Here is a 26,922-nt window from a genome sequence, read left to right as displayed (position 1 = left end):
CCTGGGGGCCATCACAAGTCAATTGAAGCACGTGATTGGGAAAAGCCAACGTGGCTTCACTAAGGGCAGATTGTGCTTGACTAACCTGGTGGCCTTCTATGACAAAGTGACTTGCCTGGTTGACATGGGGCGGGCGGTGGACATTGTCTACCTGGACTTCTCCAAGGCCTTTGGTACAGTCCCCCACAGCCTCCTCCTGGAGAAATTGATGTGTTATGGCCTAGACAAGGCGTCTGTGCAGCGGGTGGGGAACTGGCTGACAGGCCGCACCCAAAGGGTGGTGGTAAATAGCTCTTTCTCAAACAGGCAACCTGTCACTAGTGGGGTCCCCCAGGGATCGATATTGGGCCCAGTGTTATTCAACATCTTCATAAGTGATCTGGATAATGGCATCAAGTGTAGCCTGATGAAGTTTGCTGATGACACCAAGTTGAGCAGAGAAGTAGGCACTCCAGAAGGGAGAGCTGCTTTGCAGGGAGAGCTGGATAGGCTGGAAGAGTGGGCCAGCAAGAATCTTATGAAGTTGAATAAGGAGAAGTGTAAGGTCTTGCACCTGGGAAAACATAATCTGGGAGTGCAGCACAGACTAGGATCCACCTGGCAGGAGAGCAGCTCTGTGGAAAGGGACCTGGGGGTCCTGGTGGACAGAAAGCTCAACACGAGCGAACAGTGGCTGCTGCGGCCAAGAATTCCAACAGGGTGCTGGGTTGCATCAAAAAGGGCATCACCAGCAGAGATAAAGAAGTCATTATGCCGCTCTACTCAGAGCTTGTCAGGCCACACCTGGAGTGCTGTGTACAGTTCTGGTCCCCGCTGTGCAAAAAGGATGTGGTCAGGCTGGAAGCGGCCCAGAGAAGGGCCACCAAGATGATCAGAGGACTGGGAAGCTGCCATAGAGGACAGGCTGGGAGAGCTGGGTTTGTTCAGCCTTGAGAAAAGGAGGCTTAGAGGGGATCTCATCACCGTGTACCAGTGCTTAAGGGGCAGCTACAAAGAAGATGGAGACTCCCTTTTTACACGGAGTCCCATGGAGAGGACAAGGGGGATGGACACAAGTTGCTCTTGGGGAGATCCCGGTTGGACACAAGAGGGAAGTGTTTCACAGTGAGGACAGTCACCACTGGAATAATCTCCCCAGGGAAGGGGTTGACTCGGCCACGTTGGACACCTTTAAGAGCCGTCTGGACAGGGTGCTGGGCCATCTTGTCTAGACTGGGCTCTTCCTAGAAAGGTTGGACTAGATGATCCCTGAGGTCCCTCCCAACCTGGGATTCTGGGATTCTGTGATAAATGCTGGAGCTCTTCTGCCCTGACTTAACTGGCAGCGTGAGCCAGGCACTGTCCAGGCAGCTCCAGCTTATGTGCTCTCTTTTTGTCAGGGTATTCATCAAACCACCTCTGACAAGATTTTATCTTTTTTTGTTGTTTTTTTTTTTTTTCCATACTGGATATCACTGACTTGTATCTGGGTCACTCGCTGTGGCTTTTTCTTTAGTTACTGAGGTGTGAGGAGCGGTGTCCAGCAGCACCGCGTTTGATGTCTGTGTGCCTTCACAGCCAGCGAGCTGTTTTTGTGACACTGGGGATGATACTAATTTTTAGCCTGTAACAACAAAATGAAAAAGGAAGTAAACAGTGAAGTAAAAAGTGTCAAAGTTTGCTGCTGATGCAGCCTTAACCAGAGCAGGAAAATGTAACAGCGGCTATGGAGAAACGGGGAGTCCTCAGGTTGTTGAGTAACCAGATAAGAAAATAGCAAATGAAGTCTAGTGCTGTTAAAAGACGTGTAAGGGGGAAGAAACGCCGCTTAGGCAAGAGGAGATGTAAACTGGCTCTTTTCATGAAGAAAGGCGATATTTTGAGTTACGTGGATAGCTTGTGGGCAACGGCTGGTGATGGCAGAGGAGGTGAAGAGGATGTTGGAAACGTGACAGGCTGTGGCCACGAAGGACCTGTGCTGTGGCTGTCAGCACGTGGCCCTTCTCCCACCCAGGAGGTGGCCGGGGGTCCTGAGCGAGGGGGAGACCTCATCTCTGCTGAGGCACGAGGCGCGCAGAGGAGCTGAAAAGGGAACTGGTCTCTCGTGGTGCAAGAGGAAAGGACACCGAAAGGTGTTGTCAGGTGGCTGCCTCAAAGTGACAGCAGTACGTTTCCAAGCCATGTACACATAACTAAAATAGGGAATTCATTGCTGCTGGGATGAGGGGGTTCAGATGTTGGTCAAGCAGGTTGGAAAAGAGCTTTTCATGGCTCTGGAGAGCGATGCTTTCAGTGCAGCTGCGGGAAACCCCCCAGCCAGTGGCTGAGGATGGCTGTGCCCGGGCAGGATTGCTGCCCACGGCCTGGCGTTTCAACGCTCTCCCCAAGCGGACCATCTGTAGTAAGTGAGCTGCTTCAGTGGTCTCTGACCTGTCTCAACCCAACCATCTCGCGAAGGTGTAAAGAGGAGAACATGAAGAGGGGCGGGCGCAGCTCTCCCACTTCCGCAGCAGCCTTCACTTGCAAGTACGGTTTTAAGTCTCAATGTGCAAAAAGACAAAAAAAACCCCATCATGTCTCTTCTCTTGATGACAATGACACAAAGGAAGCTGTGAGAAGCGGTGCCTGAGGTGTGATGAAATCGTTGGCACTTTCCACGGCGCGTGGGTTTGGAGGCGCGCGGCTGTGTGGGAGTCAGTGGAAACAGGGCTGTGGCGTGCAGCCGATAGCTCCGCTTCCACCCAGAACTGTGTCATCCTCATTCGCCTCGTTCTGTTGGGTATAAATAATACTTCCCCAAAATAATAACCCATGTCTTGATGCTGTATCTGAACAGCTTAAGATCCCCAAGCATCCCCCGAGACCTTTCCTGGGTCTGTGCTGTTGCCACAGATGGCTTTTTTTGGGATCGGGACGATGCAGCCTGCCCTCAGCATGCCCCTGGCTTCCAGTTTCAGGGAGAGTCCTTGAAAGAGGCTTCTTGCCCTGCCAGATACAGAATAACCCTCCTGAAACATAACTGCTGCTGCAAAAAAAGAGAGAATATACCTTTTCTTTTGGCCTAGCACAAATTAAATCTAACTCTGTGTCAAAAAGCCACACGTCACTTCAGCACAAAGTCCGCCTGGCGAGGTCCTGGGCAGACGCTTCAGTGCTTTGCTTCTTGGCAATAACAACCCTCTCAGGGGAGAGGTGCTTCTTGAGCAACCAGAGGAAATACTTCCTGCAGAATAAAGGGGGTATTTTGGGGTTTGTTTTTTTATTTTTGCTCTCAGTTATGTTCTCATTCAGATTCCCAGTCCAGTGCTGCAGACCAGATTTATTACTCAAAAGGCTTTCCGGAGAAAAGATTTCCATGGGAATATCAGCTTCTGCTGGCTTTGAACAGGCTAAGGGAGAGCTGCGGCCAGAGCTGAGCAAAGTCCACATGAAGAACTGGATCTTGCCTAGCACAGAGCTCGAAGCTGGGCAGAAAAGCGATTGAACAGCAATCACTCCCTGCTGCTGCAGTGGCTGGGCATCACTTGTCTTCTCCAAACCTCCGGTGTGCCACGTGCCATCCCCACTCGAGGCTTTCTCAGATGGCAAAAATGCAGCAGAGCACCTCTGCTGGTGTGTGATCGCTCCGGGGCTCGAGCATGGGCTGGTATGGATCCCGCGCCATCAACAGGGCACGAAAGTACACCTTCAGTTAATCTAAGCAATATCTTGATTCTCCAGGTGTCCGTGGTGACATCAGCTTGTGAGACCTCTGTGATGGAGAGCGTGGTCGTGGCAAGCCCCGCCTGGGGCAGAGGGGCTGTGGCAGGGGGAGGGCAGGCAGGTCACTCATGAAATCGGCTCATGTGAGCTACCGTGACTATTACACCCAACTTCCTGTAAAAAGAGACCGTTAATACTAATATGAATAAACCACGTTGCTATAGCAGCCGAGGAGACGGCTCGCGTGGCACCCACAGAATTTTCTAGCTGGGAAAACTGAAGCTTATTGAGTTTTTTCTCATTGAACAATTTCTGAACTTCTGACACCATTTTGTGTAACATCCTTTCCCCTCAGAAGCTAAAAGTAGCTTGGGGGTGTTGTACGGGGCCATCTTGCTCCCCTCCCACGTGCCTGGGGACGGGGGACAGAAGGGACGGTGATGGGCTTGGGCCGGTGCTGGCCTTCAGCTGCAGGGATTCACGTTGTCTCGGTAGACCTCTCGTGGGGGGCAGCTGAGCTGCTGCAGTTCGCAGCAGTGTGTTTTGTCCCTTTGCGAGCCAGCATTTTGCTTTTGTTCCCAGCGCAAGGAGGAGGTTAAAATAATTTTGAAAAGGGCATCTAAAATGTTCTGCAGCTGCTTGAGAGGCATTGGCAAGCCAAGGACTGCCACGCTTCGGTGCGTGGAAGTGCGTGTTGGTGATGCAGGCGGTTACGAGGGGAGAGTGGGCCCAGAACTGCATTTAAAATTTTTTTTAAAAAAGGATTTTTTTTAAATCACAACAGGAAGTAAAAAAATTAAATATTTCTTCATTGCTGTGAACAAATTACAGTGTGCTTTGTGGTTTCCGTGAATTAGCAGTGCTTACTCAGCCAACACACTCAGATACAGACACACTGGCTCAGGCTCGGTGGAGTTTTGTTTTATTATATAGCACGGTTTTTGAAAAGAAGAAAAAAAGTCTTATGTGGTACCAACACTCTCTGGGATTCACATCATTTTTCTACAAGATATATATATTTTTTATAAATTAAATCTATAAAACACACACTTGCATTAAATAAAACCTAGTACCGTCACAGTATTTTTAGATTTCAAAACATAACTTTTCAAACGTTCACAGAAAAATAAATGTTACAGGAAGGTGCAAATGAAATGCCAGTCAAGCCCAAAGTTTCTGTTGTTTCATTTTAAAGAAATTGTTATTAAAAACACATCCACGTTTGAGCCTTTCTTAAAAATCTCGCGTAGCCTGTTGTGGGGCACCTTTGACTCTGCTTATAGGGAGTTCCCATTACTGTAAACTTCAGGAAGGTTTGGTTCCTCTGACTGCGTTTTAATCAAGCTGCTGTTAACGAAGAGTAGATGTGATGGCGCAGGGTCAGTTATCAGTGAAAGGGAAATAATTTGCCCCATCTTTGGTGAAAAGAGGACCTGAAAGGCTTGATGGACATCTAGCCTGAATAAATACCCCCAAAGCACAGCCCTGCGGTTAAAGCTTATCCAAGGCAGCGACGTGGCTTCAAACCATATGGCTTGTGATCCACAAATGGGAACTGGTGGCAGAAAAATAGTGTCTGAACGCTTCAATGACTTTGTGATTTGGGGGCATGTCATTTGCTACACCCCAAAACAGAAGCTCAGTTAACTATTTAGATGGCAAGTCCTTTGGGGCCACCTTATGCTCCTCGCTGCGTGGTCAACATGGCTTGAGGCAGGCTCTTGGCACTCTGCAAAAATTAGTCACTGCTGGATTGTCTTTTGCTTCAGAAATATATATAAACTGTGTCACCTACTAATTTTCAGGATGACATTCTTCCTGTGTAGCAAGACCCCCAAATCTTTGCCGCCTCTTGCTGAAGCCAGGGTGCGTGACCGGGACTCGGCCGTGTAATGGCCCCACCGGTGACAACGGGGCACAGCATTGCCCCTTGCCATGGGTCCGCGTCCTCCTCCTACTGCCCAGCTTAGAAATATTACACGGGGTTATTTATTTATATTTAGAGAAAATTTGCAACCAAAGTATTAAATCAACATATTTGCGGTGAGGTTTGGGGTTTTGGGATTTTTTGTTTGCATTTCTCCACTGAAATCAGCAGAAGCTTGTCTGAGTTGTTGCTCTCAGTGTCTGGGGAAAAAGAAAATTGGGCCAAACCCCAAAAGATAGTGAACATTTGAAGTCCTGGCAACCGTGTGGGGAAGGCCGGTGCTAGTAGTCCATGGTGTCCTCCCTGAGCGGCTCTCTGGAGTGCTTCCTCACGTAACTGAGGTTGTGGAGCTGAATGCTGTCTTGCAAATCCTGCCTGGAAAGGCGTCTCCTGAACTCATCTGTAGTGAAGTAGTAGATGACTGGGTCCACGCAGGAGTTCAAGCTGGCAAGGCACAAAGCTACCACGTGAAACACCGAGATCACCTTCTGGATGCACCCGTTCTTAATCGTTTTGGTTTTGACAAAGAAATCTAATGGAAAGCTGATGTGATAAGGTGCAAAGCAAATCAGAAATACCAGAGCACAAGTGAGAATCATCTTTAAAGCCTTTTTTTTCTCTCCGAGGTCATGTGAAGCAGAATTTTTTTCTTTTAGTGATAAGACAGTCTTCCATGAGCAGTATAGGATAATGAGCAGGGGTGTTATGAACCCCGCCAATTCAGCTATAGTCATCATTGCAATGGAGGCGGGAAGCTCAATTTGCTGTACGGGGAGATCCACAAAACACGTGGTGGTGGTGGTGGTGGTGTTTTGCTGGTGAAGCCTGAGAAGCGGGAAAGGCAAACAGCCGACACAGACGACAACCCACCCGACGATGCTGATATACACATCACAGATGCGTTTGCAGTCGTTGAATTTGAATGGGTATATAAGAAACAAGTATCGTCTTACGCTGATGCAGACCAAGAAGTAGATACTGGCGTACATATTGACGTACTTCAGGTAGAAGCAAAACAAGCAGAGAGCTCCTCCAAATTCCCACGTCCCGGTCAAGTAGTAGAAGATCCTCAGGGGCAAGGACAAAACCTGCGACAAGTCAGCAATGGCTAAATTGATCATAAATATTACGGCCCTTTTAGTCTCTTTCATGTACCCGTAAAAGACCCACAAAGCTAATGTGTTGCCTATTAGTCCAGGGATCAGGATGAAAGTGTATGTAATCGCATAGTAGGGTTTGAGGTCTGTTTCAGAGCAATTCAAACTGTTCATCATGGTTGTGCTCCAGATCCGTGCTCAGCCCCGGCATGATAACATGGTCCCCACTTGCATCCTGCAGCCAGGTTGCCCTCAGGTTGTTGGTGCTTAAATAAAAGGGTCCTTGGCATCCGTGTGTGAGGCCTCAGTTAGCAGATCATTGTGTCCATCTGTGGAGGAGCTTCGTTACGGGGTCAGGGAGTTAATTGAAGTCCTGCTCGTGTGCTTTGCACATGCTTTTTGTCAGAAGTTACCGAACCTTATTCTAGTCGCTTGCAGGATTGACAGGGAGGGGATCCACACCGAGAAACGCATCCTTGCGTGCTGAAGCAGTTGACAGTTTGTCACCGGAGCTGCACTTCTGTCACCTTTTGGGTGGCATTTCAGCCACTTCTCTCAGCACAGGAGCTTGACAATCGCCGTGGCCCTGCAGCTGAAAGGCAGAAAGGTGCTGTTATAATGCTGCGGGGAGACGCGGGTCTTACAAAGCGAAAGGTAGGGGAAAGCTTGCAAGAGCAGTAGGAGCATCTCTCTAGCAGACATCTGTTGCTGGTGGCATCCGCGGCGGTCACCTCTTCTCCCGCCTAACAAGCGCCATGCCTCCTCGCCCAGTGAAGGGAGGTGCAAAACCAGCGAGAAACAAATAGAAAATTGGTTTAATATGCTGCTACAAATCAGCCTCCTGTGCTGTACCTCCAAGCAGAAGTCACCCCCGATTGCAGGGTGTATTAAACTTGCTGCCAGGTTTCTGCAGCTGCATCTTTCCCAGCTCCAGCGTTCCCATCCGAATCTCCCTTTGCCCCCAGCTGCATTGGCCTCCCCGTGCCTGGGCGTGCAGCCGGCACAGAGGCGCTCCGGTGAGCGCCGTGCCTGCATCCCTCCTCGCTGCCCCACCGCGAGCAGAGGGATCCTCTCGCCTCACACAGCACTCGTGAGTTTAACACTCCCCTCATCTTCCCAGGAAAGCCCTTCAGAAACTTCCCACCCGCGCTGCAGCTAGAGACAGCCGAGAGATGACGCAATGAAATCTGCTCCTCGTGTAGATGGGCCTGACACAGGCGCCTGAGAAATGAACATTTTCCACTGGCGCAGCCGCTGCTGCTGCGGCGTGGAGTGGAGCTCCCAAGTCGGTGGCTTTCACCAGACCGGGGTCAACTCTTACATTCACAAACAGAATATAACACATACTTGGGTGCAAGCAGGGACAACCGACCCACTTATTAAACGCATTTTGCTGCAGAACTACCTGCATTATATGAAATTTGACTTTCGCACAACTGCTTTTTCTAAGCCTTTCCTTTACCCATCTTGCGCACGTGACTGCTGTGGCTGTTGGAAATACCAGATGTCATCACTAAGGAGTCTGTAGGTGGACTTTATTTTAACATTTACAAAAGAGGAAATTCAGATCTCTAGCCAATTTCTCAGGCTTGCCTTTTGCTTCAGCATGAAGAATTATACTACAGGTCTAAGCAGGAGAAGTTCGTAGGTACCAACCAAGATGCCACAGGCATGTTTATAAAGGCAAAATTACACCCTGCTGCAATCCCAGATGGTTTTTCCTGTGCTTTGAGGTATAGGCATTAAAATGCGAATGTCTATTAATGAAGACGGTGTTCACGCTTGCCAGTGTGATTGCACCAAAACTTTAAAGTAGCTTCGCGTGGAAACAGAAGATCTTCTACAAAAGGAAACGGTTTGGGGAGGGGGCAGCTTTTCTGTGTCTGTGTAATTTCTCCCACATACAAGCCCAATGAGCATGAGATGTCTTCCTTTCTTCCACGGAGCCAGCATCTAACATAACCAGTAGAGCAAAATGGCTCGTGAAATAATCCCGTTAAACCTCAGAAGCAACAATAAATAAGCCGTGGAGTTAATTAGCCTTCTGTTCAGAGACTTTTTAATGCTTTTATTAATTCTCCGCCCAAATTCTGGTGCACAAACGTGCGTGACTAATTCTAGAAATGTGAGTAATGTCTTTGTCATGCAGGAAAACTACTTAGTGCTCACCTACTTGTTAGGTTTTATCTGTCACTGGTGGGTAACTTGGGCCGAGGGCTTCGGTTTCCACTTGCTGGAGCTTGGCTGACACGAGTAACCGGGGGGTGGTTGTGGATGTGTCTGGTTTTTGCAAGTGCCTGTCCAGGCCCTGGGGTTCCCTGGGACTTCAGAGCTCGCCCTTGGCAGCTGGTTAACCCCTTTGGGGCTTCCTGACAGCAGCGCCTGCTTCGGGTGGGTTACTCCCTTCTCTGTACTGGGATCGAGCCAAACCAGTTGGCCAAAACCAGTACATCCTCCCCAAGTGGTGGAAAATCACCTTGCTGGGCTTGAAAAGGTACAGGTAGAGCAGGCTGTGCTGCGAAAGCATCCAGAGCTGCTCAGTGGGGACTGGTACCTATAGAGGATGGGAGGGATGCTCTCTTTCATGTCGGTTTTCTATGGCACTACGGAGGCCCTGTGAAGACGTGCCTGTCTTTACCGTTACAGCAAACTCCTCAGCACGCGTCAGAAGTGTCCGGGCTTCCCATCCAGGCCCTGGTCCTGCCGGGGTGTCCGAGCAAAACCACCGCGCTGCAGGTCCCTGGGCTATGGCCAGGCAGTGGGACCAGGGCACCAGTGACTGGGAGCATCCTCTCATTCCTGGAGAGCTCCTCTACTCCTCTTGGCTTCCCAGGTACCAGCATCGTCCCGTAGGACGTGGGCAGCCTGTCCTGCAGAGCAAGGGTGGCTCGCGAGGAGCTGCACAGCTTTGCCTTTGGTTGATTTTCACTTTTTTTCACCCAGAATGTCTCAACTTCTTGCCTGAAGTTTGCTCTGAAGCGCCAGCAGCGAGGAGCTTGGCTCATTTTGCAGTGCCATCGCTCGCTGCCCATCCAGGTGCCCTGCTAGTGCAGATGCACGCGTGCCCAGCTGGCACCGCTCCTGGGAATGCTGCTCGGGCAGGGCTATGCCTGGCAGGGAGGCATCTACAGGCGCGTTTGCCAGATAAAGCCCTAAGCCTGCATCACCCAGCTCTTCCTTCCAGTGATTTTTTTTTATTTTCTTTTTTTTTAAAAAAAAAAAAGTTTGTCTTTCTTCTCATCTCTTGCTCAAGGGCTCCCATCACCCAGTCAGGGAGGCTGAGTCGCACTCCTTTTCCTCTGGCTGCATTCCCAGGTGGGTAAATCCACCCTACCTCCGTCGCTGGGCCATGAGACACGCAAAGGGAAGGACAAGGTGCAGTCCCAGCCCATCTGGCTGTTCACAGCCCAGTGCACACACACGTGCACACCAGCATTTCTCCTGCTGCCCCCCAGTGCCTGCATTTCCCCATCCCCGCTGCACAGCAACACCACCCTCTGCTCCCTCCAGCCCAGCCCTGGGGCAGGGCTGCGCTTGCAGCACCTTCTGCCTCCCTCTGGGGCAGCAAACCCGCAGCGCAAGGAGTTCCAGAAAGCCCAGCTATAGCCAAGAAGCAGTGAGGGTGCTTGCCCAGGGCACCCAGAAACACCCCCCGCCTGCAAGAATGGCCACCCTCAGAGGCGGGGTAAAAACATGGCAACGTGAGAAACCCTGCTTTGGAAATCCCGGGCAGTAACATTGTAAAGTTCAGCCAAATGTGCTACGTAAAAACCAGCAGGATGCTAAAAAAAGTTCCAGAAAGAGGAAATATTGTTTCACATGCTCTGCACTCGCTTCCCCTTGATGCGCGGGGCTCGCTGTGGTGGTGGGTGCAAGTCTCCCCTGGCATGGCTTTCTTCTTCCCCTGAATAGTTCCCCCCCCATTTTGCCAAGGAGACCCCACACTCAGCCACATCAGGGCACTGGATGAAGACTTCTTGTTTGTACTAAATGAGTCAGAAAGACCAGGTAAGCTTTGTGGCCAGCCTTTACAACCAGGGTTTGCTAAAGCTGGGCACATACTGTGTCAGGTATTCCCTATACGCTGAAGTGCAGCCATCTATCCGTATGCTCCATGGGAACAAGTGTGGGAGCTGGGGATGCGGGAGCCGCTGCTTACAGCCACAATATCCACAAGCCTCAGGTGCAGCAGGGCTCTGCCCCACCTGAGGATGGTTATAATTGCCTGGGTCAACCTAGGGCCGTCATTAGCAAACCCGATGGGTTTTACCCCAGGAAACAAAGCTCTTAAAACCCAACTTGGTGGAGGAAAGTCTCTTAAGTCAGGTTGAGGGAAAGCAGCCCATGGCCAGGTGCTGTTTGTAGGTGCTGCTCCTGCAACATACCTGGTCCCTTCTTGGAGCTCAGGTCCTTGGGGAACCTGGGATGCTGCCCAACACCTCCTGCTGCCTCCCGGAACGAGGGCAAGAGATCGGCCCGGCTGGATTCTGCCACTGAGCGCCATCCTCGCAAGGACTGCGGCTGGCCCAGGTGAGCAGTGGGTGTGCAGGCACCCCGCGTTTGGTGCGAGGCTGGTATTTATGCTGTAAAAACATGTAATGCCTTTGGCAGAGGTGACATGGGCAGAGCAGTAGCTGGGGCTGCGCCTGGCACCCTGGTGTCATCTGCTGACTTACCCTTTTGGGGGGTGCTTGGCTCTGCTGCCGGCTGGGACCTCTCCTCTATTGTTTTTTCTTTTCCTCCGTGGCCTGAAATAAAAGAAGAACGTGCACAGGGGTAACTCCAAATAGACATTTAGTTTCCCGCTGAAGCAGCACAAGCAGAGGCGGTGGCTCTGTCCCTCCCTGTGCGGTTGGCTGGGGATATGGGGACATGGGAGCTGGCCTGGGGACCGGAGCAGGGCAGCGGGGTCCTGTGCCGGGCTTCTCCCAGTAACCACTTGTTTTCTGTGTCACCTGAAGTGCTGCTGTCCTATTTTGGCACAGATAACTACTTGTAGTAATAATTAATAGGTATTAACTGAAGATAGAAGTGATATTTTATTTGGATGGTTGGACTTGATGATCATAGAGGTCTTTCTCCAGCCTTAATGATTCTGTGATAGAAATATAAACTGATTATTGCGCAGGATTGCTTTGTAGTTCTTTTAAAAAAACATTGGGGGGGATAAAGGCTTTTTTCCCTTAAAGCAGTTTTCTGGTAGATATTTGGGGTTTGTATCCTCCTCCATAGGAGCAAGGTTGCCTCTCGATGTGCTAACAGTGGAGATTTCTCTCTTTATCTCCTCTTTGGCAGTATCTGCCCACAGAGGCCCCGGTGCTTTTGTTAGGCATCCTCGTGGCCTCCTGTGTTTTGCTGTGCTTGTCCTGACGCAGCAGGAACCCGGACCCCCTGCGTTCCTTCCCAGCCTCACCCCGGCCTGGGCACCTCCGGGGTCCCGTCAGCAGCGCCTCCCAGCCCGGGTACCCGTGGCCTCCTCCGGTCGCCCGGCATCTGTTCTGCACCAGACATGCTCCGAGTTGCCGGGGTATATTTGCCAATGCTGTCTTTGCAAAGCGATATGGGTGAGAGTGGCTTTTTAATTTTGACTCAGCTGCAGAGTACCAGAGCAAGTACCTGTTCAGCTCATCCCATGTCTGTGGTTACCTGAAATGTGTCACTAAAAGCAGTGAATTCTTCTTCTGGGGGAAGAGCAGGGAAACGGCCAAGATTTTACAGGTTAGGACTGTGGGGCATTGGCACAGCAGGAGAAAAAGGGTTCGTCTGATTTGTTCTTCCATTAATTTCTCATTTTCTCATTGTTAAGGTAACTGGGTGTTTCTGTGGCATGCCTTGCCCCCGCTCCCTGCCTTCCAGCCCGTGTCGTGCTGGGAGGAGCAGCAGAGCTGCCGACATCTGCTCGAGGGAGATTCTGCCTCTGGCACTGAAATTTTGGGAAGGAGCTGTGGGGCTGGAGCCCTGGGGGAGCTCACAGGGAAGAGGGACTGGGTGGCAGTGGGGGGGGCTGGCTGCGTGCTGGTCGGCGGTGAGTCAGGCGGACAGGCAGCTGGGAACACCAGGGGGATTTTGGCTGGGTAAATTCCAAAGAATATGCAGGGGGAAAAATAAACGCTCCCATTTAATGCCATGTAAAATACGCTGCTTTTGCCTTTTAATACTTTGCAAAAGCTCTTGTCCTCCCTTGTTAATATTTATCTTTGTTAAAAAAGGAAAATAAACCCGGACCAGCAGTGTTGTGTATTAGCCTAATCCCCCCCCCCCTTTCTTGTTTCCTAGCACACCCTGATATCACTGGTAGATGTGCATAGTAACGAGCACCAAAGCCATGAGTTTTCCACCCAAACCGTCAGCGCACGCCCCCCCCGAGATGCGCAGCTGCATGCCCGTGGGGCTGTGAGCAGAGGTGGCAGCGCAGATAACCCTGCCTCCTCCCTCCCCCGGTTCTCACAGTTAAGTGGAAAATTGCTGGTGGAAAATCGGCATGCTGCCCCTTGCAAGGAGCAACCATTTAAGAAAATCCCTCGGACAAAGTTCGTCTCACTAGATGAACCCAAGTGAGACCCAGAGCAATGAGTAAACGGGACCGGTGATCCCCGTGCTGGTGGAGATGGGGCTGTATGGCTTCAAAGAGGCCACTGAGACAAGTCCCTTCACAAGCAGCTGTGGGTTTTGCAAAGGCTAAGAATCGCTGCGGTTGGCATTATTCTTAAATGCAGCTTCTTGATACTCGTGTAACAGAAAACACAGTTTGGAACTTCATGGCTGGCTATTTTGGCTTAAGCCGTACCCCTCCTCTCCCTCTGATACACAGAGCATCTCACGAGCACTTACGGGAGCTCTTCTGATAAGCAGAGATATTGGCTGCTCCCCCGTGCCTGGGCTTCGCCTGCATCTCCTCGCTTCCACTCATTTACTTTTGGAGATTCACAGGGGTTGGTGGTTAATGCTGCACCCTCCCACCCCTCGGTGGGGTGCCCCCAGCCCCTCTCAGCTCTTCCAGTGCAAGTTGGAAGAGGCACCAAGTCTACGTTGCAATAATCCAAAAAAGTACAATTTAAACCCGTTAGCCTGAATCAAAGATAACTGGGAATAAAAGAACATCAGTCCTACCTTTACCGTCTCGGCGGGCTGCTCCGGTGTGACCCCGCGGGTGCCAGCAGCGGGTTCCCCACCCCGTGCGACGTGCAAAGCAAAAGTGCAACTGCCGGGAGCAGCAGCCTGCGCCCGCGCAGGAGGGGAGCGGGGCCCTCCCTGGCTGGCAGCGCTTTCTGCACCGCTCCTCCTGCCCGCAGGTCCGAGCTGGACCTGGCCCTTTTTCTTTCTTTTTTTCGTGGTTATTTATATATATATATATATATATGTATCTATATATATATGTATGTAGAGGTGCTTTGGTTTTGGGGTGTTGTGGAAACTGCCACCGCAGCGTGGCAGTTACTGCTCGCTGCGAGACGGCTGCCGCCCCAGCAGCCTCCGCCGGTGGTGGGGGGCCCGGGGGCTCGACGCCCCAGCAGCACCCAGCCGAGGCAGCGCAGGCTCCCACCAGCACGCGTGGGCTCGCAGAGCCCCCTTCTAAGGACACGCAGCTAACAAGGCGCTTTATCAGTTATTTTCCTCTCCTTTCCTCAGCTGTCGGGGAAAGGTTCCTTTGCTGTCATCTGGACGTTTTCACCCCTGGGCTGCAGGTCCCTGCGCCCAGTGCTTCGCGCGGGGGGGGCTTCAGAAAGTCACGCTGAGGCTGATCGTGGTCCGGTTTGGGCTTCCCCAAAAGCAGCAGATTCTCCGCAGTCGTTTCTTTTAACATTCAGTGGATTTCTGCAGCTCGTGCGGAGCAAACCAGGGCCAGAGCCGAGGGCTCTTCTCTTCCAGATGAATTCTTGTGCCCCAAAGCGGCGGTGCCCATCGCCGTGGCTGCGGGGCCCGGCACCCGCTGGGCGCTCGGCGGGCGGTGGCCATCGGCAGAGGGCAGTCTGGTCGCGGCGCCGGCTGATTGTGCGCTCCCTGATTCTATGATTTTGAAAAGGAGCACTTCTGTAGTTACCCAGCTGGGGACTCCGGCTCAAGAAATATTTAAAAAAAAAAAAAAAAAAATTTCAAATCCAGAGGGATCAAAGATCCTTGAGTCAACTGGTTGTTTTGAAAAATCACTTCTGCAGCAATTCCACCTAAAAATATTTGCAACTTTTAAATTTGCATTTGTTCGTTTTTCTCGCGTGTCCGCGGAGGAGGACAGGACTGACTTTGCAGCAGGGCTTGCGGAGGGGGTCGCAGCTCTGCAGAAGGGCCATACGGGTGCCCGGGGGCCAGGCAGCGCCGTCCGCCCCGGCGTCCCCACCGCAGCATCACCTGCTCGCAGCAGGTACCGGGGCCTAGCGACACCTACTCCTTTAAAGCATTATTCATCTACTCATATCACAGTTCTGATTTATAGCAGGGTTTTGTAGCTCTATATAATTCTTTTTATTGTGGTTTATAGGGAATTAATCTCTTGGGCACATCGCGGGCTTTCCAGCCTCCCAGTGCGCCGGGTTTGTGACCCCTGCGGTGGCACAGCTCCTCGCTGGGGCTTTGCAGCTTGCAGCTCCCGGAACACGCGGGCACTTGCCTGTTTCAGCAGCTAATAAGCCTATTAGTTAAAGCTTCTAGCCATTTTTTGAAGCCTGCTGATTACTTAATGTGCCTTAATTAATAATAATAAGTTCTGTGGGAGCTAGAGCTTTCAGCACTGTGGGATCTTTGCCGCAGAGTTGTCCCCTTGGGTGTGGGGATGGATTAATCTGCTGATGCTTTTGGACTAGAAGCAGCAGAGGTTTATTGCTTAAACAGGGCTTGTCACTGTTGCTGAGTCTCCTGGGAGATGTGTGGAGACCTCGGTGGAGGATGCTGGCTTGGTTCCTATTAGTCCTGGAGTGTTTCTGTAATTGCAGTGGGATCTGGGATGCAAAGCTTTCCCCGTGCTTGCCAGCACTTCCTGGCAGCTGCCTCTGCTTTCATGCTTTGCAAAGTATTTTTACCATAGTGATTTAAAGAAACACCTTTTATTTCTTCCCCCCCCCCCCCCCCCCCCCATCATGTGATGTGAAACTTGGCTGTCCCCAGGCTCTGCTCCTGTCCTGCAAGCCTTTCCCTGCATGACCCTGGCACCCGCCTGCCACCCCAAAGGGGACCATGGGGCCGCGGGGGGCAGTTTGGACACCACTCTAATGGGCAGCAGAGCTGGGGCCAGGCCCAAGAATAACAGCAGTACCACCCCCCCCCGGCACCCCCGCCCGGCTGAACAGCACCTGGCCTCTGAAGTTGATCTCTTTTCTTTTCCTTTCCTGATCAAACGTGTGAAGATGCTCATTTTTACACTTTCATTTCTGCAGAAGCAAGCCTATTTATAAGAAAGCATAGCCTGCTCTTGGGGCAGCGAGTGTATTTACTGTACGGATAGACTTTTTGTTTCAAAAACACCTTTCAGAGCATAACCATATCCTGTTTTGCTGGTGCCACGCTCCGCATGCAGCTGGTGTGCGCCGCCGCCAGCATCCATCCCGTTTCCCGTCACTCCAGGAGCCGTCGCGTGCGGCAGCGCCGGCCCAGCCCCTTCTCGGGGTGCGTGGGTGGGAACCCGAGGGCGCCTTTCCTGGCTCACCTTTACTGGCAGCCAAAAGCCAGTCTGTGAGTCGCGCCGTCCCCTGGCGTGGGGTGCAGTGGCAGCGCCGGCCGGACCCTCCCCAAACCTGCCCTAGATGAGGCCACCAAAAATCAGGAGAACTTGGAGTGGGGCACCAAAGCAATTATTTTTATAAGATAAAATTTTATCTAATGCTTCATTTTTCTCTTATTACTTATATTTTATCTTATACTTACATTTTTACCTTATAAAAATGGGAAATTTTCAGTCCTAAGCTTGTGCTTCATGACCTTGCAGGAGATCCTCAGACAGAAACAGCTAAAGTCTTTCTGGTCTGCACTGACAATCTTTAATGGAAATAATTCCTGAGAATAGGCTGCATGTCCATCTTCTCCCCGCGTGGCTGGCGGTGTTTTGCTTGGTGGTGACCCAGGAGGAGCCCAGGGCAGGGCTCGTACCAGGCAGGAGCATGTTTGCAAAGGGGGAGCAGGCGCAGGGCTCTCGTGCGCAGCTCCAGCATCAGCGGGGCTCGCGTGGAGGCAGGGATGCAGCCGTGCTGCTTTCACTGGCCCAGGGCTAAAAAGCTCTGGATTTTCCTCCCCAGATTCAGTGCCTGCTGTATCTGCCTACAGAAGGGAGATGTTCTTTAAAAACCAAAAAAATCCCCTGTTAAGAGGAGCAGGAGTGAGCAACTGGCGTGGCAGTTTCTGCTGGAAAGGACTTGCTGACTGCTGCAAGGTTGAGGCTTTGACTGTTTCTCAGGGGAGAACTAACCCTTACAGTACTGGACATGGCCATGGCATTGACGCAGGGCTCCCAAAACCCTTTCCCTTGTGTCACAGACAGGACCCTGCAGCGCACGAGGGACCGACGGACAGCCCTGGGTCTCTAAAACAGTGCTGTCCCGTTGAACGCCAGCGACTTGGGCTTCGCGGGGTGTTGCTGGCTGAGCCTGCGAATGAAAAAAAATTGGACTCGGGTCTGATGAAATCATGACTGTCTGGAAAACCGCTCCCTGGTTTAAAGCAGCAAAATCAGCTTTCTGTGCGTTCAGGGTGTGCTCAGAATTGCAGTTGTCGTGTGTGTTCCTTTGCCAGGCGCAGAGCTTTCCCCTCTCTTCGGTGTGGGGTGGGTGGATGGAGGAGCAGCTCGTGGCCAGCAGCGGTGGCTGTCAGCCCTGTGCCAGAAATCATCAGTCTGAGTCTCGCTACCGGGTAGGTGGTGCGAGCTCTGCTGAGGCTGAGTGGTTTTCCAGAGGCAGTCACTTTGGGGCTGGACTGGAAGCATGTGGTCATGGAGGGAGGAAAAAAGTATTTTTAGCAAAGAGAAAAGCAACCTTCCCTCCTTCCCTGCGGCGCCCTAGAAAGCGATGTGTGCAAGAGACGTCACCTTGGATATTCCCAAGTACTGCAAAATTTTAGGTGTATGTAAGTGTATTATGTGTGCAGGGGTATATGTGGATGGACACACATATAAAAGCAACTAAGCGGTTCTAGTCAAAGCCAGTTGTAAGGGATTAAGTGACGGAGAATAATTAATTGCATGTGAGAAGCTCAGGATATGCAGTTGTCGTCAGAGGTCCGGCCGAGCTGCCCGCTTTGTGGCTCTCCTGCCGCTGCAGCCTCTCGCCCTTCCCGCGAGGTGTTTCGGAAGCCCTCCTGCCCTAGCTGGGTACGAAGTTATCACCCGTGGCTTATCGGTCTGAGCTCTCGGGCTGGCTGAGGCCGGAGCATCGTGCCACGTATTCTTCTGCCGGAAAGGCTGAGGATGGTACGTGGGGAGAGAGCGCCCTGGGTAGGGGTCGTGCCCAGGGTAGGGGTCGTGCTCTTGGTGCTGTTGCCACTGTACCCGCTGATGAGAGCATGGCCAGGGTCTGTAATACACGACCTGGAAATTAATGAGGCCAAAGCGCAACAATGGGGTTATTTCTGGCTGATTTTGCCACGTGAATAAAATGTTTAAAGCCCACAGGTAATGGCTTTGAGAAAGAAATCCTGAAAAGCTCTTAATTCACCCTGTCTTCTTCCCCCACACGTCAGCTCCCAGCCCCTTGCTCTTCCTTCTCTTCAGCCTTGAGGTTTTGCTTTGTAAGATGTAAGCTCACGCCTTGGCCTCAGCAAAGAAAATCCTCAGTGTGGCAGCTTTTAACCTAAATCTTAGGAGCACTGAGAGCCAGAGATCGCCAAGCCCATGCTGACCTGCTGCCCCACGAGGTATCTGAACTACCACTGGTGGAACCCACTGCTCCTGCATCTCTGCATTGGGGGCCAGCAGCATCCCTGTCTCTGTCCTGCCCTCACTGCAGCATCCAGGCAGCAGCATCCAGCTCCTGCTGACCCCAAATCCCTGCAGTTTGGGTCCCAGTGCCCAGCCTGGGGCTTTGTGGTAGTGGGTCTCAGTGGGCTGTGATAAAACAGGAGGGCTGGCAGGTATCTCGTGGCCTCCGAAGGGCAGAAAGCACCAGTCTGCACTGGAAAAAGATTGCCTTGGGGTTTGGTTTGGGTAAAACCCAGCAAAATCCTTGCTATCCCGTGCATATAACCCAGAAAGGGATTTTTCTGCTGTATTTCCAGTGCCCGACGGGCAGCCTGAGTAAGGGTGGCTGCTGAGTGACAGATCAGTGAGAGTTTTTGTTTTGCTTTCTTTTTCCTGGTCTCTTTTTGGATGGGGGAAGCTGCATTGCAGAAATAGCAGAAAAGCTGTGCAATCTGAAAACAAACTGGCAAAGTCCCACCGGTAACTGGTGTTACTGGGAAACCTGGAGCTGCCGGTAAGGTCAGAGCCACAATACAGGCTTTGTGGTCAGTCAGCAGGACTTTATAAATACCTACCTGTGGTTATTGAGGGCTGCCTGGATGCCCAGCACAGCTACTTGGTTGTACCGTTCCCAAAAGACACTCACAGGCTAAAAGCGTGCGCCCAGTTAAGGTGCTGGTGGTGTGACGTGTCCTGTCTTTGGTGGCGGCCCGGAGCTGGGTCTTGCCAGCCACGGCATCGGCCGGGTTTTGCTTGGGTTTCGTGTTTTGCCTGTGCATGCTGCTGGGCTTGTGCCACCTGAAGCAGCTTTTTCCCGCTCTGAGAAAACTCTTCCCTCCACCCCAAGCAAACAAGGGGCGTGTGTCCTTTTGGTTTTTGGTTTGGTTTGGTTTTGGGTTTTCATTGGGTTTGGGGGGTTTTTTGGTGAGAGGAGGGGATTTAGGACAGAGCTGCAGGGCGTGTTTTCCACCCACCTCAGTGTTTTCTGCCCATCTCTGGCACACTAAGTACAAAAGCAAATTCCTCTGGGTCGTCTGGATCTCCCCTCATCTTTCTAAGACCAACCTTGGCAATGCAAGGGTAAACCACTGACTGCTCCACACTTCCCAGAAACGCTGCATGGGTTGGAAATGTGCATCCAATCATTGGCAAAGCTGTTTTCTATCAAACCCTCGCTGCCTATGTTTACTTATATAATTCCCTGAGGGTTTTTTGGCATTGCAGTTGTCGATGCCTTAGCTCGCAAGGAGGAAAACTTGCAGCGGCCATGCTGGCCGCTGTGCGGGGGGCTGCAGAGGCCATGGGGCCTCTCCGAGCCCCAGACTGGGTTCCCCCCATCTGCAGATTGCTCTGGTGCTTTGAGAGCAGACATGGTGCATAATGAGACTATTTCCAAGCACTTAAAATAATACCCACGATGTTAAAATATATGTTCAGGTAACTTTATTTCCTCCCAGGTTTGAAGCCTTAAGGGATGCACTTGTGTCAGTTCTGTAACCTTTTCTCGGTATCCAGGCAAAGGCTGGGACATTTTCTGTTTTTTAAAGCAAAACCGAGAGGCTCGGGGAACACCTTAATTTACAACCACAGGCTTTAGCAAAAGAACAAATAGCACAAAACTCCTAACAGTGACACGAGATGGCAATGCCAGCTAGTAGTCCTTCCTTGTGAGGCTTGCCTTGGGTCCCTGCGGGCAGGCGTGCCCTGGGAGCCATCCTTTGTCCTTCCTCCTCTTTGCTCGTGGCATATCCAGTCACAGTCTGTCTTCCAAGTATGCATCCCCCCGTAATCAGCTGAGCATCCCGTAGCTCCTGGGGGCCAGGCGGGCTCCCTTCCTCAGCTCTGGGTGCCTTTTTCAATGGCGTGAGCTGACCCCAGTTTGAAAACTCCCTTTAACGCTGATGTGGATATAGGTTAACTTTACCCACTTGTATCAAGCAAAGAGTATTACAGTCTTGTGGTCCAGATTAGGCTAGATTACATGCAGATGACTGACTTTTTTTTTTTTTTTTTTCAATGGAAAGAGGTTCAGTTTACAAGGAGATAATTAACTGTCCTGATCTAGAGCCTCACGCGAGCGCCGTGGATGCTGTAAGTCATCACGGGCTGCGGATAGCTGTGGTTGGGACTGAAACTCCCCTGGTGCTACCTCTCTGAGCTGCACTGAGGCGGAGCCACCCGCTTACAACTCGGGATTTAGAAGGATTTTAAAAAATGACAAATACGTAGAAGCGCTGAGACAACAGAAGCGAGAGGGACCCAAAACCAGCTGCAGTTCAGCACGAGAGAAATACTGGCATCGGCGACGGCTTCTTCGGGTATTTTAACAATAATGTAACAGAGAATGTCATAAGGCAAAGAGTCCCCAACAGTGACAACACAACCAGCAAACTTTTTTTTTCCATCAAAATATCCTTCTGTGCCACGTTCTGGCATCTGTTGCACACACGGGTAATTCAAGGTATGTTTGGAGACCTAAAGCAATCTTCACTCAAGCTATGAGAAGCACCTACGTGGAGACAAATGGCTTACACTTCAAGAGATGGACTCCAGCAGAAGCTCGTCGGGCGGCGTGGCAGGGATTTCCATGCTGTTTATTTGGCCAAAGAACTTGGGAAGAGACCAAAACTTAAAGCGCGGAAGATTTCTCCTCTTCGTACGAATGTCATGGTCAGTTTCGGCGATGGAGTGGCTGCTCCCGCTGCACATGAACCAAGCTCGCAGGGTGGCGCAGCTGTGGCGCAGCAGCTGGTCCTGGAACTCGGAGGTCATGAAGTAGTAGAGGACCGGATCCAGGCAGCAGTTGAGGCTCGCCAGGCAGAGGGAGATGGGGTGGAAGCGGAGCATGCTCCTGTGAATGGTGCAGTCCTGGATGATGTTCTCTATCACCATCATGAAGAAAGGGAAGTTGATGTGGTAGGGGGTGAAGCAGATGAAGAAGACGGCCGCGCACATCAAGACCATGCGCAAAGCCTTCTGCTTCTCGCTGGTGTTTTGCAGCTGCGTTGGGCACTCCCGCAGGGACTGCCACATCTTCCAAGTGCAGCCGGCAACGATGCCCAAGGGGAGGACAAACCCAAACAGCTCCGCCACCGTCACCAGCGCGATGGAGGCTCCTGGGCTCATCTGTTTCACCCCCAGGTCTGAGAAGCACCTGTTTGTGCTGTTGGAGAGGGCTGGGTTCCTCACTACTAGCAGAGGAAAGCATGCCGCGCCGACGACGAGCCAGATGGCAGCGCTGATGGCTATGTCGTACCGCCGCTTCCAGTCCTTGGCTTTGAAGGGATGGCGGAGGAAGAGGTACCGCTGGACGCTGATGCAGGTGAGGAAGCAAATGCTGGCGTACATGTTGAGATACTTCAGGTAGAAGCACAGCTGGCAGAGAAAGCTTCCAAACGGCCAAGTGTGGTTTATGTAGTAATACATCCGTAAGGGCAGCGAGAGGACGTGAGCCAGGTCGGCCACGGCCAGGTTGATCATGAAAATGACGGGTTTGTTCTTGCTGATGAAGCGGCACAAGACCCACAGGGCAGCACCGTTTGCCAGGAGGCCGGGGATGAATATGATGGTGTAGGTGGTTGCGTACAGGGTGGACTGGAAGGATATCTGGGGGTCAGTACAGTTCCCGGAGGACACGTTGCTCTCCATCTTGGCTGAGTCTCTTCACTTGAGGCGATTGAGGTGGGTGGAGGGTTTCTGTAGGGAGTAAAACCAGATGCTGTAAAGCCAAAAACTTCCCAGTATTTCCCCACGTGGAGTAAATGTGCTTCGGTACAGAAGAATGTGTAGGCGTGGGTACAGAGCGCAGGTGCATGTGCAAGATGGGGGCGGTGCGTGTTGGGAAGGGTGCAGAGCCAGACCCTGCTTACAGGCAGCGGTCCCGAGCATCTTCCATGCAGCTCCTTTCAGACATGCTCTGGAAGATTATGTCCCCTGCCACCTGCTCGGGCAACGCCACAATTACAGGGACATTGCAATTGAGCTCTGTAGCATTAACCTCTTCATTGCTAATGCCAGAGAGCTGCTTCAGCTCCCGGGGTTTTTCAAGACCACCTTTATTGCATATAGTTTTCTGTCAAACTCCTGTCAAACTGGTGAGCTCTGATATATCTACAAGCAATTTTGGTGGGACTGTAAATGAATAGGGACTTTAAATGGATCTAGATGCTGTCTTTTTGGATGCATGCCATGGTCTGATGTGAATCAGCAGCAAGGGCAATAATTAGCATCAGCAAACGATGGTGCTGGCAGGCAGCTGAGCGGAGCAGAGGCCAGTGGGAGAGGCGTGGACAGATCTGTCAGAGCCCTGGCTCCAGATTTAAGGCTGGATTTATAAGCTAATAGCTGGCCGAACACATGCCAGTTGCTCTGCAGGTCCTGCTAACTCAATTCCGGCACTCATGGCACATTGTGCAGGCATCGTGTTGTAGCAACAGAAATTATTCTGCAGCAACAGTTCAGGATGTGAAGGAAGAGAAATACATCTGTCTTTTAGTTAGAGCAGAAATTCTTTTCATCCATTTACCCATTTCGCCTCATCCAGCCAGCGCTGAGGGTATTAGGGGGTCACGGGGAGTTCAGAGGTGCTCGTGCCACTCTCCAGAGAGGTGATGGATTTCGTCATTTGTGAGCACAGCCTGTGGGGAAACTGTCTGCTCTTGGGAAGAGGTGATTTGGCAGCAGCAGGTTACAAACCAAGGGCCTGTAGCACCGTCTGCAACAAAACAGTGCAATTTTTCCCCTTGGAAATGGAGCCTGTAGCTGCCTGCAAGGTGTCGGGCAGCTTGCCCTTCCCTTCCAGGAGACCAGAGCCTGATCTGGCAGAGCCCTGAGCACTGCTTGCCATTGCCACCGAGCCCCTCGACAGTGGTATTTAATTAAGAAGCAGCCAGTGGTGCTGTTTCCCACAGCCCTGAGCCTGGTGTTTGCCACAGGCATGGACTTCTGAAAGCTGATGGCCAGCAGCAGGGACCGGGCTTCTGCGCCGAGCTGGGCGTCGCTTCGAGGCGCAGGGTGAAGGCTCCTCTACCCCGCTCCTCCTCACCCAGGCAGCCCTTCAGAGGGGTTGCTGTGTTTTCAGTTTCAGGATGAAGGTTGTGTATTTATATATACATATATACACACAGATTATATATATAAAATATAGCCACAGCCTCTCGGCTGGCTGCTCGCCACCTGCACCTCTGATGCGAGACATGTCGGTGCATTTACCCACATTTCTGTGCATGTGCGCTGCTTACGCCCTGCTTCCTGAACTGAGCCCTTGCAAACTGCTTTCTCCCGTTTGCTGATTTCTCCAGGGTTTGGCTGCAAAAAAAGCAAGGCTGAAGTGAAACCCTGGCTGCGGGCGGGCTGCGGGGCTAATGCACTTTGCTTGACCCAGCAGCTCCAAGTCTGAGGTTTCTGATTTCTCTGCTGGGACGGGGCAGTGGGCAGGGGAGCGGATATATCTGACACAGGGGGACAGTGGAAAAGAAAGCCCTTTGGTCCCTGCAGCATCCCTGCATGCTCCTCACCTGCCTGAAAACCCATGAGGGGCTCGTGCTCGGTGCTGGCCCTGCTCTTGGCCAGTGCCCTTTGCACCAATTCTGTTTAATGCTGGAAAAATGGTGGTGTGACACCTTGTCTTCACATCCCTGCAGAAAACGGGGAGGCAAAACTGCTGGGGAGCGAGGGGAATGCAGCCGTTCCTGGCTCTTGTCACAGCCTTCCAGCGACACAGGTGGCACTGGCTGGTCCGGGCTTGTGAAAAAGATTATAGAGTCCCTGTCCCAGTGTCTCCTCCCTGCCATCTCAGCCCAAATCCCAAACCTTGTCCCTGCAGATGTGACCATGGGGAGCCTCCTTGCCTGTTTTCTTCATTATTGGCTTTCCCTGGGAGCCCGGGAGTGCCTGTTCTCAGCAGGAGGGCTGGGTGTCACTCCTGGTACCCGACACTCTCAGATTTTAGGTGACGGTGCCTCTCAGGGCACCCTCAAGAAAGCAGAGGAATGAGAGGGAACGGCCTCAAGCTGCGCCAGGGGAGGTTTAGGTTGGAGATTAGGGACAATGTCTTCCCTGCCAGAGCGGTCAGGCCCTGGCACAGGCTGCCCAGAGAGGTGGGGGAGTCACCGTCCCTGGGGGGGTTCAGAAAACATGTAGATGTGGCACCTGGGGACGTGGTTTAGGAGGCCTGGGGGTGCTGGTTGGGGGCTGGACTTGATGACCTTAAAGGTCTTTTCCAACCGTAATGACTCTGTGATTCTAAGGCACATCTGGTCTGGGTTCAGACCGGTGTTCGTTCACTGCAACGCTTCCTGAAAGGGTGGATTGACTTATTTAGTATTGTTCAGTGTTCGCCCTCCCTCCTGCCTGTGCCTTGCCCCAAACCCCTCCACTCCCCCCGTGTTTTGCCATTGACGCTGGTGTTGGGGCACAGATGCTCCCCTGGGCTTTGGCAGGGGGTTTGTTCAGCGACTTTATAAAGCTTGTATGAAATATCCCCTGCCATTCCTTGATTGTTTTCCTATTTCATCTGCACGTGGAATTACACACGGGCAGGAGCTGGGGGGGACGGACTTTTTTTAAGTGACAAAGCTGAGTTTTTTCCAGCTGCACGCTGGAAATTGCAGAGGGGACCCCGGTATCGCTGCCAGAGGGGTAAGACCGCTGCAGTTCATTAAACATCCAGTAACTTTGCAGTTAATTAGGAGGTTAAGGCAGCTATTAAAACATGCATGTTTCTTTTTCTGAGTGTGTTAATATCTGTTTCTGGAGGCGTGTGTGGGTGTCCCTGGCAATCGCCTGGCTACTCTGAATCACTGCGCCCCACCCAGCCCTGCATTGCTGTGGTAATGCATTTACTACTCCCAGATTCACTGGCAGACTCACCCTCATCTTTTCCATGGGTTGGTTGGACAAACTGGGCTAAAGCTGCACCCCAGGCGGGGCCGGGGGGAGCCCTGGAGCCGGGGTGCAGCCAGGGGTCCGAGGCAGAGCTGCTTCCCTTCGACCCTGTTCAAGCTGGGGATGCTGGAGGGAAAAGCAGTTCAGGAAAAAAAAGTAAAAATCCCCTTTTGGCTTGAAATAAGCTCCTGATCTGAAGTAGTGGAGGCTTTCTGGCACTTGTTTTAAGGAATAATTTTGTTTGTTTAATCCAGGCAGTAATAGGAAACACATAACTAGAGCTGGTCTGTTATGGCAGCTTCCATCAGTAACAAAAAAAATGCAGTATTTTGGGTAAAACAGGCTTTCCCCACGTACCACCGCCCACAGCAGCCGGCTCAGACACACCAAGCTCCCCCTGCCCACCCCTCGGAGCCGAGTGAGGTGGAAATACATGGCCACGGTCAGAAGATGCTGAGGATGTTGGACCAGCTTCTGCCTAATAAAATCCCTTGAATAATTTTAAAAAGTTATAACACTGCTCAGAACTACGATAGCTCCAATCTACTGGAGAAAGCGCACAGCAGAAATCAAACTCACCTTCCTGTGACTCCCATCCTTCGGGGGGGTGACATCCATGCTAGAGAGCAGGAGGAGCGAGCTTTCTGCTTTTATTTCCTACCGGTTTTCGCAGCAATCCCAGCCCCAGCGGCTGCTCGTTAAACTTCCACATGTTTCCGGAGCTCTGGACTCCCACCGGCGTCTGCAGCCCAGTACAGCTCTGTTTTCCCAGAGCAGGAAATCTTGTATTTTGTTTCTCTTGCCGCACAAAATGTGTATGGCTAACGAAGTTAAAACAACTGGGAAGGCGATGATGATTGATCCAGCTGCTGCGTGATAGAGACCCCGGGCGCAGATTTCTTCCCTTCTTTTTTGCACAGAAGTTGCGTTAGGTGACGGTGTCCTTCGGTCGAGCTGCTTCCGCTTTTATCCACAGTCACTTGGCGTTTGCTTGCTAAAAACTATCAAATAGAGAAGCAAAAATCTTCTGATAAGTGCTCACTAAAGGAAAACTGCCAGTGTAAGTTACTGGAAGGTAATATTTTCCTTCGTTTTCTTGGAAGTTTGGTTAGCCTCAGACCATCAAGGCTATAGGCTAAAGCGAAGGGTTTGGACTTTATTTCTGAGATCATATGATGTTTTAAGGTGGAGACTTTCCCAAAATACTATCATTTAAAAAAAACCGATGTGCATCATTCCCAATTTTTTTTCCTTTCTGCCTCATTTATCTTCCCATATACCTATATCTGTGCACATATATATAATTTTTAGGTCTTTTACTGCCTGTTAAGCATGACCATCGTCTTTCTGGATTGCTGAAAACTGGCAGGCATATATTGTAGTGTAACTTCCTACGAGCTGCCTCAGCTCATTTCCAGCTGAACAGTTTTACTTGATACCCAGTGTCACATCTTACA

General features: G+C 51.5%; 2 protein-coding genes across 3 annotated transcripts; both read right to left on the bottom strand.

Annotated features, from left to right (window-relative positions):
* Positions 1 to 501: 501 nt before the first annotated feature.
* GPR174 (G protein-coupled receptor 174) lies at positions 502 to 7,303 on the bottom strand. The gene has a single exon (XM_075106598.1). The coding sequence runs from the start codon at positions 6,880 to 6,882 to the stop codon at positions 5,890 to 5,892; it is 993 nt and encodes a 330-aa protein (XP_074962699.1). The 5' UTR covers positions 6,883 to 7,303; the 3' UTR covers positions 502 to 5,889.
* Positions 7,304 to 20,008: 12,705 nt separating this feature from the next.
* Positions 20,009 to 26,661, bottom strand: LOC142063179 (putative P2Y purinoceptor 10). 2 transcript variants are annotated; one of them, XM_075106604.1, is made up of 3 exons: positions 26,045 to 26,136; positions 25,451 to 25,591; positions 20,009 to 22,276 (listed from the first exon to the last, which is right to left on the bottom strand). In XM_075106604.1, the coding sequence occupies exon 3, from the start codon at positions 22,226 to 22,228 to the stop codon at positions 21,116 to 21,118; it is 1,113 nt and encodes a 370-aa protein (XP_074962705.1). In that variant the 5' UTR covers positions 22,229 to 22,276; positions 25,451 to 25,591; positions 26,045 to 26,136; the 3' UTR covers positions 20,009 to 21,115. The 2 variants fall into 2 exon arrangements, with proteins under 2 accessions (XP_074962705.1, XP_074962704.1); XM_075106603.1 differs by lacking the exon at positions 25,451 to 25,591 and having other exon boundaries at positions 26,045 to 26,661.
* Between the last annotated feature and the right edge of the window lie 261 nt (positions 26,662 to 26,922).

This window comes from Phalacrocorax aristotelis, chromosome 11, assembly GCF_949628215.1.
Source record: "Phalacrocorax aristotelis chromosome 11, bGulAri2.1, whole genome shotgun sequence".
In the NCBI taxonomy this organism is placed as follows: domain Eukaryota; kingdom Metazoa; phylum Chordata; class Aves; order Suliformes; family Phalacrocoracidae; genus Phalacrocorax; species Phalacrocorax aristotelis.
This window is presented reverse-complemented; position numbering and strand designations above follow the sequence as displayed.